This window comes from Loxodonta africana, chromosome 3 (genome assembly GCF_030014295.1).
Source record: "Loxodonta africana isolate mLoxAfr1 chromosome 3, mLoxAfr1.hap2, whole genome shotgun sequence".
Classification (NCBI taxonomy): Eukaryota; Metazoa; Chordata; class Mammalia; order Proboscidea; family Elephantidae; genus Loxodonta; species Loxodonta africana.
In genome coordinates, this window is record NC_087344.1 from 40,445,234 (window position 1) to 40,459,907 (window position 14,674).

The window sequence follows — 14,674 nt, forward strand, 5'->3', positions numbered from 1 at the left end:
AAGACAGACAAGGCTTCAAGCACAAAAGATGCCAAGACCTGGAATTAAGCCTGCACCCTCCAACCTCTGGACTCTGTGAAAGAGAGAAAGACCCATTCATTGGACCAAGGCAAAGCTGAGGAAGATTATCTCTAGTATGGGATCTAGGTGGGAAGAAAACCAAACTCAAAGGATGGACCATACGTGGCTGTGAAATCTGTACTGTACTGTACCACCTGAAGCAGAGGAAGTATCATAAAAACAGGTCCCAGTGCAAAACCACCAGTGCGACCATTGGGAACTGGGCTTCTGGAAATACAGGGAGAGGGACACTCTACTACCCAGCTCACATGGGATTCCCATGGACAAACCAATCCCTGATGGAGACAAGCCCGATCAAAATCTAGAAAACAAACACCATAGGCACGAACCAGCAGACACATGACAGGTAGACAGGCTCCTTAAGACCTCGAAATAATAAAACAATGTCAGAAAGACTGTAAAATAAGTATGTCTTAGGTGATTAACAACAGAGAGAAGGAACAGAATCCACAAAGGACAAAACAAGACAGAAAATTTTTTTTAAAAAAAACAGCAAATTGAAAAAAGACCAAATACAACTTCCAGAAATGAAGTATAAAATTATTATCCTTTAAAATGTAATAGTGTGGTTGGCAGGATTCTAAAATGGCCCAAGATTCCCACTGTTGGTATATACACCTTGCATGATCCCCAAGACTGTGAATACGATGGATTTTAGTCCCATGATTAGGTTACGCTATATTGCACAGTTGACCTTAAAATAGAAAGATTTTCTGGGTGAGCCTGATCTAATCACACGAGCTCTTTAAAAGTAGAGAGTTTTCTCTGGCTGCTCACAGAACAGAAAGTCAGAGATTAAAGCATGAGAGGGATTCAGCATACCATTGTTAACCTGAAGATAGAGAGCATCATGTGTCAAGGAATGCAGGAGGCCTCTAGGAACTCAGAACAGTCCCAGGTGATGGCCTGGAGAAAACAGAGACTTTTATCCTCCAACCACAAGGGACTGAAATCAGCTAACAACAAGAATAAACTTCAAAGCAGATTTTTCTCCAGAGAATCCAGATGAGACCTCTGTCTAGCCATTATCTTGATTTCAGTCTTCCAAGACACTCAGCAGAGAACCCAGTCACACTGTGCTGGACTTTGGATCTACAGAACTGTGAGCTAATAAATGGGTGCTGTTTTAAGCCACGAAGTTGTGGTAATTTGTTATGCAGCAATAGAAAAGAATATAAATGAGTAGATTAACAAGATAGCCGTGGAAAGAACATATGAACTGAAGCTAGATCTTAGGATTTCTCACAAGTCTTGCAGAGAGATAGAGACAAAAAATACAAAAGAAGCATGAGATGGAAAGGATGCAACAGTTCCCATTACTCCCTAACCTTATAGCCTGCTTTAATTTTTCTTCATAGCATTTGGGGTCTGCTGTTGAACAATACATATTTCTGTTTATTACTGATTGCCTGTTTCCCCCACTAGAATATGAATTCCCTGAGATGAGAGATTTGACAACTTTGGTTCATTGCTTGTGTCCCCAGTGCCTGGGATAGCACCTGACACATAGTAGGCTTTCAATATTTTTTGTTGGGTGAGTGAATGAATCAATGAGTAACAAGAATTCCAGAAGGAGAAAGTAAACATAATGCGGACAAAGTCAATATTCAAATAGGTAATAACTGAGAATTTTCCCATAACTGATGAAAGACATACTCAGCTTTAAGAACAGTATTAAGTCACAAAACAACAACAAAAAAAAAACAAACCCATTGCCATCCAGTTGATTCCAACTCATAGCGACCCTATAGGACAGAGTAGAACTGCCCCACAGTTTCCAAAGAATGCCTGGTGGATTCAAGCTGCCAACTCTTTGGTTAGCAGCCATTAACTTAATCACTATTGCACCAGAGTTTCCATAAGTCACAAGCAGGATAATAAAAATTTCAACATCATCATCACCAAAGACAAGCAGAATATCTTGAAAGCAGTTTTTTATTGTTAGAAAGGATAGAAAAGTCAGATTTCCTACAAAGAAGCAACAATTAGACTGATAGTAGCCTTCTCAGCAGCACAATAAATGCCAAAGTGCTGAGGAAAAATCCCTAACCCACCTAGAATTTTTCTATTATTCAAGAGTAAGTGGAAAATAAAGACATTTTAAAACAAACACGGGGAAAATTTACCATTCACAGAAATTTGCTGAAAGCACCACTAAAGGATGCACTTCAGGAAGAAAGAAATTAAACAAAGCAATGATGGACAAATGAACACAAAACTGGCAAAAATGTGGGAAGATCTAAAGAAGGATTAAAAAAAAAAAAAAAAGAGTAGAACTGCCCTATAGGGTTTCCAACAGAGCAGCGGGTAGATTCGAACTGCCAACCTTTTGGTTAGCAGCCGAGCTCTTAACCACTGTGCTAGTACCAGGGCCCCAAGCAGTCTACAGTTCTATATTATTCAGGAGGGATACATGTTAAAAATTCAAAAGTAATCATCTACAGAATAGAATCAACTATAAGCTTTCCAAATGAGTTGAGGGAAAGACGGGGAGCATATAAAGAAAATATGATCAATCCAAGGGACGGTAGAAAAGGAAAAAAAAGAAAACCCAAGGGTATTATAAAGCACCAAATAAGATAGTAGAAATTTATCCAAATTTCTAGTTATTACAATAAATGCAAAGACATTAAACTCGTCAGCTAAAAGACAGAGATTCTATGGTTAGATTTAAAATAACACATTCCACTATACACTGTTTACAAGAAATACACCTAAAATATAATTACACAAATAGATTAAAAGTAAAGGGACAGAAGAAAATATTTACAAACCATACATCTGATAAGGAACATGTATCTATAAAGAACTCTTACAACTCAATAATAAAAACACAAGTAACCAAATTAAAAAACAGGCAAAGGATCTGAATAGACATTTCTCCAAAGATCTACAAATGAACAATAAGCACATGAAAAGATACTCAACATCTTTCTCCATCAGGGAAAATCAAATCAAAACCACAAGGAGATACTACTTCTCACCCACTAGACTACCTACGATCAAAAAGACAGATAATAACAAGTATTAGCAAGGATGCGGAGAAACTGGAACTCTCACACTGCTGGTGGGAATGCAAAACGGTGCAACCTCTTCAAAAAATGGTTTGGCATATAGAGTCACCATACCAAAAACCAAAACCAAACCCAGTGCCGTCGAGTCGATTCTGACTCATAATGACTCTATAGGACAGAGTAGAACTGCCCCGTAGAGTTTCCAAGGAGCACCTGGCGGATTTGAACTGCCAACCCTTGGGTCAGCAGCTGTAGAGAGTCACCATACAACCTAGCAATTCCACTCCTAGATATATACCCAAAGAAATAAAAACACATCCACATAAAAACTTGTACATGCACGTCCACAGCTGCATTATGCATGAATAATCCAAAAGTAGAAACAACCCAAATATTCACCAACTGATAAATGGATACACAAAATGTGATATATCCATACAAAAGGAATGAAGTACTAATACATGCAACAGCATGGGTAAACCTTGAAAACATGTCAAGTGAAAGAAGCCAGACACAAAAGGTCATATATTGTATGATTTCACTTACATAAAATGTCCAGAATAGGCAAATCCATAGAGACAGAAAGTAAATTAGTGGTTGTCAGGGGCTGGCTGGGGCGTAGAGAAGGAATGGGGAGTGACTGCTAATGGATACAGTTTTTCTTTTGGGGGTGATGAAAATTGTTCTAAAATTAATTGTGCTGATGGTAGCACAACTCTGCAAATATACTAAAAACCACTGAATGGTACATTTTAAATGTGGTATGTGAATATATCACAATAAAGCTGTTATATATATATTTTTTTTTAAGTAAAGGGATAGAAAAAGATACACTCAGTAAATATTAAACAAAATAAAATCCAAATCAGACAAAAATAGACTTTAAAACAAAAAGTATTAGAAGGGATAAGAGGGTCATTACCTAAAAGTTAAAGGCAGTACTTTACCAGAAAAAATTCAAAAAAACTGAACCAATATGCACCTAACAACACAGCCTTAAACAATATGAAGCAAAACCATGTACTGCAAGGAGAAAGAGACCAATCCACAATCGTAGCGAGTGATTTTAGTATAAGTCTCTCAGAAACCGACTGATCAAGCAACCAAAAACTACTAAGGATATAAAAAAATTGAGCAATGCAATTAACAAGTGATATATCATGATATAATGCATATATCAGAACTGCACACTCAGAAATTACAGGATATTCTTTTTACAAATATATTTACAAAACCTAACCATATGAAAGCAGAGAAGAGATTTAAACGTTATACAGAAACAATACCACACAGACTGATGTTTTCAGACCACAACGCAACAGAGTTAGAAATAAGTAATAAAAGAGAGCGCAATAACCCAGAAACTCTATACTAGGAAAAATTAAAGGCCATGTGGAAAAACCAGAGCCCCTGGCCCATCCCTCACCCCAGGACTGGCCAAGCTGGGAGAGAGCAACCCACAATCCACTGCTCAGCTGCGGAGAAACAAAGTGAAGCACAGCTGCCCATCCTTCTCTGACCCAGAGCAGCCGAGGGGTCAGCATATCACGAAAGGCAAACAGAGAGTGTGTCGGGGTGGGTGTCCGGTGGGAAGCCTGTACCTTTCGGCAGCTGCTCCGGGGAGGACTGGGCCTTCTCTGTCTCCTCCAGCCGCTCCTCTCGGGCTCTCTCCTTGCTCTCTGAGCTCTCCTGCTTCTCCTCACCCTCCACTCTGTCCAGGGGAGTTGGCAGGGTCTAGGGAGAACAGACTGGGGAGGCTGCGGAGTCTGGAGCCTCGACAGGAATGAAGAGCAGGGAACCTGGGTGGAACTTTCCCACCATTTTGGCTCCCTGAAACCCAGAGGCCTGAACTGGGAGCAAGGAGGCCTGGGTTCTAGCAGGCCAGGCAGACCAGAGAAGGTCTGCAGACCGCACCCCTACCTCACACCCACCAGGGCCCAGACACTAGCATCTTTCATACCTGGATTTCCAGGGGCTTCTTTGGCTTCTGCATCCCTGACTCCTTCTCATCTATGTAGCCCAGCTGGGCTTCCATTTTTTCTGAAAGATCAAAGAAAAAAAGTCAGACAGGTGGGCTGGGATGTGGAGCAGGGAATCAGGTGCCAGAGAAGAAAAGTAGGGCTTAGGCTTCAGGACGCTCCGTCTGGTGAGGCACCTCCAGGGGAGATGGGCAAGGCTCCTGAGGACTCAGGGATCCCTGTGAGGACCTGTGCCCAGTGAGGCCACAGTGAGGAGCCAACAAGACAAGCTGCACACAGTAGTGACCCACTCATCTGGAAACAGGGAGGTGAGGTAGGCTGAGGCCTAACATGGGAGCCAGGAAACCTGGGTTTGATCCTGGCTTTCAGGCTGGCTGACTGACCGTGGGCCTTTGGATAAGTCATGCGTCTCCTCCATGCTAAATCAGCTCTTTGCATGCTGCAAAGTGCCAGTGACTCATCCGTGTCTCTGAGTGGCCCTGTAAGGTGGGCACTATTACGTACCCAAATCTCAGGTGAGAAAACAAAGACCCAGAAGGGTTAAGTGACTTGCCCAAGATCACACAGATAGGTAAGGGCAGAGCCAGGAAGCAAACCCAGGTAGGGCCACCTCCAAAGGGCACATTTGTGGAGAGCAATAGGATGTTCTCAGGGGCACTGAGCCTCTCAGGGCCTCACCTGTCACCTGGGGACAGGTTATGTCTGCCCCAGGCCTGTGAGGCCCAATCAAAGCAAGAAGACACTTTGCCCAAATAAATATATGGATCACCAAAAAGACACTCAGAGACAGCCCAATTAAAAAATGGGCAAAGGATCTGAATAAGCATTTCTCCAAAGAAGATACACGAAAGGCCAACAAGCACATGAAAAGGTGTCCGACGTCATTAACCATCAGGGAAATGCAAACCAACCACAATGAGATAACCTAGTTCACAAAAATCATGATCTGCACCCTAGTGAAATGAGTAGTATCTGGGGTCTTAAAAGCTTGCAACCGGACATCTAGGACACAACTATGGGTCTCTACCTGCCAGGAGAAAAACCGAAGGCAACCAAAAGCACAGAGAAGAAACAAGTCTACATAAGCCACAACCTCATCCTCCCTAGATCAAAACTAGATGATGCCCAACTACCACAACTGAATATCCTGACCAGGGTCAAAACAGCTGGTTCCGAATAGAATGGAAAAAAATATGGAGCATAACCTAAATTCTTATTTCAAGAAGACAAACTGGAACAGTACAGAGGAGAGGACTCCCGGAGATTGTCACCCTGAGACACTCTTTAAACCTAGAACCGAGCCTATCCCCTGAGACCACCTTTTCGGGAAATAGCAGAGTGGCACACGAAATAAAGGATATTACCCATAAGATCAGTGCCCTACTTAAAAACCACCAGTATGAGACCAACAACTCCTCAGAAGCAAGGATGAGAAGATAAATTTCCCTTTCCCATGCAGGGAAACTAGAGTATTGGAAAGGGAACAAACTGAATACAATTAAAGAGAATGTTGACACATTGTGATAAATGTATCTAGTGTCACTGAACAATTTGCATGGAAACCGTCAAATGGGTATCTAACTTGTGTAAACGTTCACCAAAAACTCAAAATGTTTTTTTTTAAAAAAAAAAAAACCCACAGTGAGATACAACTTCACACACACTAGGATGACTATTACCAGTAAGGCAAAAAATGACAAGTACTGGTGAGAATACGGAGAATTTGGAACCCTCATACACTGTTAGTGAAAATGTAAAATGGTGCAGACGCTGTGGGAAATAATTTGGTGGTTCCTCGAAAGATTACACAGTTACTTTATAGCCAAGCAATTCCACTTCTAGGTACATACCCAAAGAATTGAAAACACATGTCCACACAAAAACTTATGCACAAATGTTCATAGCAGCGTTATTCATAAAAACCCAAAAAACTGACAACTCAAATGCCCATGAACTGAAGAATGGATAAATAAAATGTGGTACGTCCATATAACGGAATATCATTCAGCCAGAAAGAGTAATAAAGTTCTGAAACATGCTACAACATGGATGGACCTTGAAAACACCATGTTAAGTGAAAAAAATCAGTCACAAATGGCCCTATATTTACAATTCCATTTATATGAAAAGTTCAGACTAGGCAAATCCACAGAGACAGAAAGTAGGCTAGTGGTTAGCAAGGGCTTAGGGGAGGGGAAGAATGAAGACAGACTGCTAATGGGTAGGGGTTTCTTTTGAGGGTGATGAAAATGTTCTGGTAGTGGTGATGGCTGCATAGCCTTGGGAATATTCTAGAAAATAATACATTTTAAAAAGGTGTATTTCATGGCATGTGACTTGTGTCCCAGAACTGTTACTAAATGCAAAGGCTCTCGGCAGAGTGGCACTTCTGCAGGCAGAAGCTTGTGGGGCAGGGGGCTGTCCTTTGTTGGGTGTACAGAGGACTCGGGGTCTCCCGTGGCTTTGCCACCTCCCACAACCCACGTTAACTCCCCCCACTGGCCCAGACCCCAGACCTGGAAGGCCCAGCGGGGCTGGTGGGATGTGGGCAGGACTGGCAGGCACTGGTGTGTTAGGGTCCGAGGAGATGACCTCGCCCGGCTTCTTGCCCTCGGGTCCCTCAGGGATCAGGTCTGGGGTGCTGTACTTTCCATTGACGTGTTCAAACTCCTGAACCTGGGGCGGGTGAAAGGCAAGGAGAAAAGGAGGTGGTCGCAGCTCAGCCCCATGGCCTCAGGGCAGCTGGTGGGGCTGGGGTGTCATGGGCTTGGGCATCCACCCTGCTCTGCCCAAGGCCACCCAAACCAGATGCAATCCTGCCCACAGGCTCCTGTGCCAGGCCCCACCCCTACCCCAGCCACCTTGTGTCCTCTGCCCTGTGACCTATCATCCTCCAGCTCCCCAGTCCCCCTTGACCTGAGAGCCTTTCCAGGTCGGACCCCCTGGCCTGGGTCAGTCCTGGCTCAGACCCTGGGCATTTGCTCCCTGACAGGTGACCCCGGGCGGCGCTAGGGCCCGGACAGCCACCAGCAGGCCCAGTAACGGCGTACTCACCCACCTTCTTCCTAACCAGTGACATGACCCCGATGCGCGTGAGCACATGCTGCCTCGAGAGGCCCTCCCGGGGCACGCCATCTGCGAAGGTTTCCGCGCCGTCCGCCCCCGGCTCACACAGGTGCCGCATGAAGAGGGACACATAGGCTCTGGGGTGGGGGCCACAAGGACCCTCAGAGGGCTGGCAGGACCCTGGGCACCTCCTGGCCTGGTCACCATCCTCACCTGCCTCCCACCAAGTGGCAGGGTGGGGCTCCAGGGAAGGCTGGAGGGACACCCTGGCAGGGACACCTCTTAGGATGGCCCGCCCCCATCGCTCCTGCCAGATAACACAGATCCCTCTCACTATGCTAACACCAGCTGGTTTTTGCAGAGGGGACTGGTCATTTCTGCAAATAAACTTGCACTGCACCTGGGCCTGGGCCACCAAGAACAAGATTCCAGGTAACTCCCAGATACCCTTGCCCTGGCGGAGGGGAGAAAGCATTGCCTGGGGCGCTGCCTGGCCCAGCAGGAACCCGGCCCACCCCCAGCCCCTCACCTAAACTCCTTCTCACTCTTCCCTCGGAGGTCCCGCACCAGCCAGTGGGAGTTGAAGGCATCCTGGGGGGGCATGCCCCAGCGCATGATGGAATTCAGGAAGGCCTTGCGCTGCCGGGCGTTGAAGCCCAGCACCTGGTGGGGCAGAGGGGCGGCAGGGAGCGAGGTGAACCCACTCAGGGTGCGAACAGCAGAGAACTGAGGGGTGGGGGAGGAAGGGCAAGAGGAGGGTGAAGAGACATGGAGGGGGCAGGAGGAAGGGGGGCTCTCCATCTGAGGCAGGCCTCAGAGGGTGGAGACTCAGGGTCTGCCCCAGCCCCACTTCTGTTTGACTTGCGGTGTGGCCTGGGCAGTCCCCTCTTCATTTCTCAGTCCCCTTCTTAGTCCCCACCCACCCCCCACACCGGCATGGCGGGAAAAGCGAGGGAATGAGGTACAGTGGGGAGAGCTGGGGGCTGCGAGAGACTGGGGGTGCAGGCAGCTCCCACCTCGATGTTGCCACCGACTCGAGCAAGAAGGGGAGGCAGAGGCTTGTCCCGATCACTCTTCAGCTGTCTCCTGGATTGTCGCCGTCCACCTGAGAGCAGCCCCCACAACCATGAGAAGAGCCTGGGGGATCCTGATCCTGTCCCCACACACCAACACACCCCGGGACAGTGGGACCCTCAGGATATCCTCTTGCAGCCTGTCCTGATGTCCTAGGGACATTCAGTCCCCCCTCAACCTCGGCCAATCCCACCCAGCCATCACCAGCTCTCCAGATTCCCAGCATCAGCACCAGGTGACCCAGGCCCCGAGCACCGAGACTCACTCTGCCCCTCCGGCCTCTCCTCAAAGTCTTCATCCTCATCCTCGGAACCGATGGAATATTCAGACTGGTTGTCCGAGAGTTCATCCTGCCACTCTGCGGGGCGAGAGAGGGTGCAGAGTGAGCCACCCACACCCAGGGCCACGCCAAGCCCCACACCTCAGCCCAACCATGACGACCAGAACAGCCCCGGGGCTCAAAGGCTTCATAATCACAATCCCCACACTAGATACAAAGGGTCTACGCTATTATCCTTATTTGTAGATGAGAACACTGAAGCTCAAGAAGACTCGCCCGAGGTCACACCACCAGCAGGGGTGAAGCCATTCCATCACTGCCCATCTTGTCTCCCCACACCTCCAACACCCCATACCTACCACCCTCAAGCCCCTTTCTCTGAGAAGCCTTCCCACCTCATCCCCAGCTCTTCTCCCACTCTCCCCCCAGCCCACACCTCTGCCCAGGAGCCCTGTGCCCGTGAGAGTCCTGCCCACCCCAGGACCCCTCCTTCCAGGGCCCAGCTGCAGTCAGGTGAGCCCCTGCCCAGCCCAGGGCCCCACACACACCCTGGTCCTCCTGCGAGGCGTCGTTGTAGTTGACCTGCTTGCGTATGCGCTTGCCCTTGCCCAGGTTGCGCGCCAGGTCCTCCTGCTGCTGCTCGTAGTGGTGCCGCAGCAGCTTCTCCCAGTAGTCGGGGTCCACGTTCTCCTCCTGCTTTATGATCTCCCGCTCCACCTCCTCCTAGGGGCAGAGGCACCCGCTTGATTCAGTGGGGCGGGGCCGGCATGGCTGCATCCCACAGACCGTGGTGCCATGGGCCTCAGCAGGGTGGTCACCCACAGGCCATGGTGCCATGGGGCTCAGCAAGGTGGGCATCCCACAGACCACAGTGCCACGGGGCTCAGTGGGCAGGACCAGCAGGGTGGGCATCCCTGCCCTCAGAGGCCTCATGCTGCCTCCACCACATCTCACCCTCTTGGGGCTCAAGAACGGACTGGAAGGCCTGCCTACTCCAGGAAGCCTTCCCTGATCACCTCAGTCTGAGCCAATCTTCCTCTTCCCTCCACCTATTGCACTCACTCATTTGCTTACTCATCCATCCATTCATTGATTCACTCCACAAGTATTTCCTTGCACCAGGTGCTGGGGTAGAGAAATGAATAAATCCCAAAGGGAAAACAGGTATGTGGAAGGGTACTCTGAACACAGGGGTCTGTGTGGAGGGTGGTGGGAGCTGAGCAGGAGGTGGAGGGGTCCATCTCAGAGAGAGACCTGAGACCTGGCTCTTCAGAGACAATGAGGGTCTACCCAGTAGAGAAGGGGAAGATGGGGTTGGTGGGAATTCAGGTATTTCCAGAACAGGCCCTGAGGCAGAGGGGTGGGTGGGGACCTGATGGCCAGGGCAGGCACAGCCAAGCTCTACACAGGAGGCAGGATCCATTTGACTTCAGAAAGGTCCACTGGGCAGCTGTGGACCTCAGGGCAGGGCCCCAAGGATTCCTCAGAGATCTCGGACGCGAGAGGGGTGCCTTACCACACCATCCTCCTCGCGCACCACGTACTGCGCCACCTTGAAGGAACTCAGGTACTCGTTCATGTTCTGTAGCTCCGTGTCGTCCGTGGCATCCTGGTTCCGATCCAGCAGCTTGGAAATGGCAGCGTCGTCATAGTGGATCACACTGCTGTCCTCTACATCCTTGTTGTCACCTGGGGGTAAAAGACTCAGAGTGCCTAGGCCATCCATGGGGCATTCCCCTACCAACGGGCCTTCCTTGCAGCTGAGGAGTGTGGTGACCAGGGACGAGCCTGCACGGGGACACCCACCACCCACTCGCCCAAAGTTTGTGGGCCCCCAGTGAGAGGCCAGTAGGGCTGGGCAGGGGCCCTAGGTGAAGGAGGGGCAGCCTAGGCCTCGTCTCCAGTAGTACCTGCATGGTGAACAGAGGGGAGGGTGGCCAGGTTTGGCTAGCACCTACCTGGTGGGGTGCTGCCGTGTTTTTTTTTCACACTGGCAGGCAGGGTGCCCCCTTTGGAGGACTGGACATCCGGGATGGGAGTGATGGGTCTCTGGCCCTGAGACATCATGCCTGCAGGACAGAGGCAGACCAGCACTGGAAAGGTAGCCACCGAGGGGCTTGGGGCTGTTGGGCAGCCTCAGAGATGGCCCTGGCCCTGCACACCCTGGCCCTGCTCGCCATGGCCCTGCCCTTCCCACCAGGGGACACAGGGTAGGAGGAAGGCCAAGAGAAGAGAAGAGCACACTGGTGTGTTCAAGCAGGAAGTAGCCTGAGCCACCACCCCACGTGGTCACCACGGCCACACACCCTCCACGTCGTCCTTGAAGAGCTCCTCAGTGCCGAACTTGAGGATGTCATCCAGCTCCTGCTTGGTCATGGAGCCCGACTTGGAGCCAAGGCCAGGCCGCACCACCAGGTGGGTCAGCATCATCTTACGCTTGGCCACCTGGGTGATGCGTTCCTCCACTGAAGCCCGCGTCACGAAGCGGTAGATCATCACCTTCTTGTTCTGCCCAATGCGGTGGGCGCGGCTGAAGGCCTGTGGGCACCAGCAGCTCAGCGCCATGGCTGACTACAGCCCTGGGCACCCCCATGGGGGCGTGCACACGTGACCACATGTGTGCGAGTGGGCTGTGTGTGTGCACCAGTGGAGCTGGGCTTGCTTCCCTGACTGCGTGTGGCCTCCCCCCACCCCGCCCACTTTGGGAGGGAGGGCCCAACAGTACAGGTGGGACTGGGTATGGCTGCAGAGGTGCAGGGTGTGTGTCAGGGACGGTGCAGGGCTTGCACAGTGTGACTGAAGCTGCACAAGGCTCCGTGGAGGGTCACTGGGAGCCAGGCTGCACCTCCCTGCAAGCCACTAAAGGGACTGGACAACCCTGTATCTGCAACCACAGCCACCTGGGTATGTGAGTGACCCCAAGGGCATGCGAAGCCTGCAGGTGCCCGGGGTGAGAGGGTGGACACATATGAGGACACAGCTGAGACTGCATTCCAGGAGTGTCCGAGTCCTTGGGTGACATGAGAGGAACCACCTTGGGTGTGACTGTGAGTCTACATGGTGACTGCATGTGTATGAGAACACGTGTGCACACGTGTGTGCACAAGAGACACGAGTTTGCACCTGAGCCCCTAAAGGTGTCAGTGCTGAAGGTGTGGGGGAGATGTTTCCCCGTCCCTGAGCGGGGTGGCCAGGAGACATCTGGGGCTCTCTGTTTCTCCTATAGGCCTTGTCCCCTAATCTATTCTTCTGTCCCCTCCAAAACTGGCCCCTCTGGTCCCAGGGCTCCTCACCCTGCCTCTCTCCTTGGCCTTGGTCTGAGGGTAAGGGGCAGTCAGGGGTCAGCAGCCACCATAGACTTGCTGAGTGTCCTTGGGCATGTCCCTTGCCCCCTTGGGGTCTGTTTCCGCCTCTGTACATTAAGGAGGCTGGAGGGACAGGGGGCAAAGCCTCCACCCACCACCCAGGGCCCCTCCTGGGGCTGAGGCTCCCGGGGCTCACCCAGAGGAACCTGGAGCCCTGAGACATTAGTCCGGGATAAAGGTCCCCAAGAACCAGGGGGGTAAGGGAGGGAACAACTGGGAAGGTATAAAGGATAGGGCACTGAGGGGTACTCCAGCCCAAGGCCAAGGGCAAGAAGCCCAGTGAGGGTGGCGTCAGGGTCACAGACCTGGATGTCGTTGTGTGGATTCCAGTCTGAGTCGTAGATGATGACCGTGTCTGCCGTGGCCAGGTTGATGCCCAGGCCACCTGCCCGGGTCGAGAGGAGGAAGCAGAACTGCTGGGCTCCTGGGGCTGCGGAGAGAAGCCAGCACCTCGGGGGGGTGAGGTAGGAGAGCACAGGTGGGTGACAGGTGGGAGGGGGAGTGGAGACCGAAGAGGGCCTCCCAAAAGGCCCAGAGGTGCCCAAGAGAGCAGCAGGCCAGGCGGCGGCCCTCACTGATGGCCACCTGAGCCCCACTTAGCCCCACCTGTGCAGTGATCCCGGCGCAACCAGAAGGAAGTTGATCTTCAAAGCCCAGATGGGCAAAGAATTGCAAACAGGCAGTAAATACAGCAAAGCCCCTTCCGAGGCTCAGCCCCCGCTCACAAAGCCCTGTACAGGTGAGCCCCCTGGGGTCTCCCCTGCTCCTCTCAGCCCGTTGAAGCCATGAGGGAGGCCAGGGAATGCGCAGGGGGACACAGCTTCCATTGGACACTTCTGACTGTCCCAGGAGGGATGGTTCTGAGGCCCATCGTGGCCCTGTGTTAAGTGACTGGGGACTGACCACAGTGCCCACTAGAGCTGCACATGGACCCCCACCCACCAAATGCTCTAGCCAGTCCCACTGCCAAAGGTGGCTGCAGCCACATACATCTAGACCTTCAAAGTCTGCCCTAGTTTTATCTCCCTGGCTCTCTAGCTTCAGTAAGCAAGAGGAATTGCTGATATTGGCATTTGGGCAGCATGGCCCGGCCCCTTCTGAGTGTGCAAGCTGAGAAATAGCTCCGTGGTTGCATGGAGTGAATTCCTTTCAGCATTTAAATGCTATGACTTAAGGACAGGTCTGGTTGGTAGAATCGTTAAACGCTTGGCTGTTAACCTAAAGGTTGGCAGTTCGAACCCACCCAGCCTCTCTGTGGGAGAAAAACCTGGCGATCTGCTCCCATAACGACCACAGCCTAGAAAACCCCTTGGAGCAGTTCTACCCCGCCACATGGGGTCGCTATGAGTTGAAATTGATGGCACCTAACAACAATTGCTTTCTTCAGCTGTTTGAGGAGCAGCTAATCTAAACATGAGTTGGGTCATCTGTCTAAGAACCTAGCTTGGAAAAATAGGCAGAAATGATCTAGAACCCTTGGGCGGGGCTGAAGTACCATTGAATCTGTCAATAGCCTCTTGCCGGAGGCCCCCGGTGATACCACCATCGATCCGCTCATACTTGTAGCCTTCATACTCCAGGAAATCCTCCAGGAGGTCAAGCATCTTGGTCATCTGCAGGGGAGACAGTATGCCTCAGTGGCTGCCACAGAGCAGGGACACCCCATGGGACCATGGGCAGGGATCCCACCACAGTTAGCGGAAGACAGAGTAGCCCGCTCTGTGGGGACACCGTTGGGATGAAGGCTGGCCTGACTAGAGAAGAACGTAGCCTCCAACCTCATCCCCTCGAATTCAATCCATTCTTCACACTAGT

General features: G+C 50.6%; 1 protein-coding gene across 1 annotated transcript in view; it reads right to left on the reverse strand.

Annotated features, from left to right (window-relative positions):
* CHD5 (chromodomain helicase DNA binding protein 5) overlaps positions 1 to 14,674 on the reverse strand; it is an 81,265-nt gene that overhangs the window by 13,148 nt on the left and 53,443 nt on the right. Inside the window, exons 21-33 of the mRNA XM_064279922.1 lie at positions 14,355 to 14,472; positions 13,165 to 13,289; positions 11,801 to 12,032; positions 11,453 to 11,563; positions 11,011 to 11,183; positions 10,043 to 10,217; positions 9,480 to 9,572; positions 9,157 to 9,245; positions 8,670 to 8,803; positions 8,133 to 8,277; positions 7,591 to 7,750; positions 5,056 to 5,135; positions 4,697 to 4,829 (exon numbers count right to left, since the gene is read on the reverse strand). Of these exons, the coding sequence (XP_064135992.1) occupies positions 4,697 to 4,829; positions 5,056 to 5,135; positions 7,591 to 7,750; positions 8,133 to 8,277; positions 8,670 to 8,803; positions 9,157 to 9,245; positions 9,480 to 9,572; positions 10,043 to 10,217; positions 11,011 to 11,183; positions 11,453 to 11,563; positions 11,801 to 12,032; positions 13,165 to 13,289; positions 14,355 to 14,472 (1,768 nt within the window). The remainder of the gene's footprint in view (positions 1 to 4,696; positions 4,830 to 5,055; positions 5,136 to 7,590; positions 7,751 to 8,132; positions 8,278 to 8,669; positions 8,804 to 9,156; positions 9,246 to 9,479; positions 9,573 to 10,042; positions 10,218 to 11,010; positions 11,184 to 11,452; positions 11,564 to 11,800; positions 12,033 to 13,164; positions 13,290 to 14,354; positions 14,473 to 14,674) is intronic.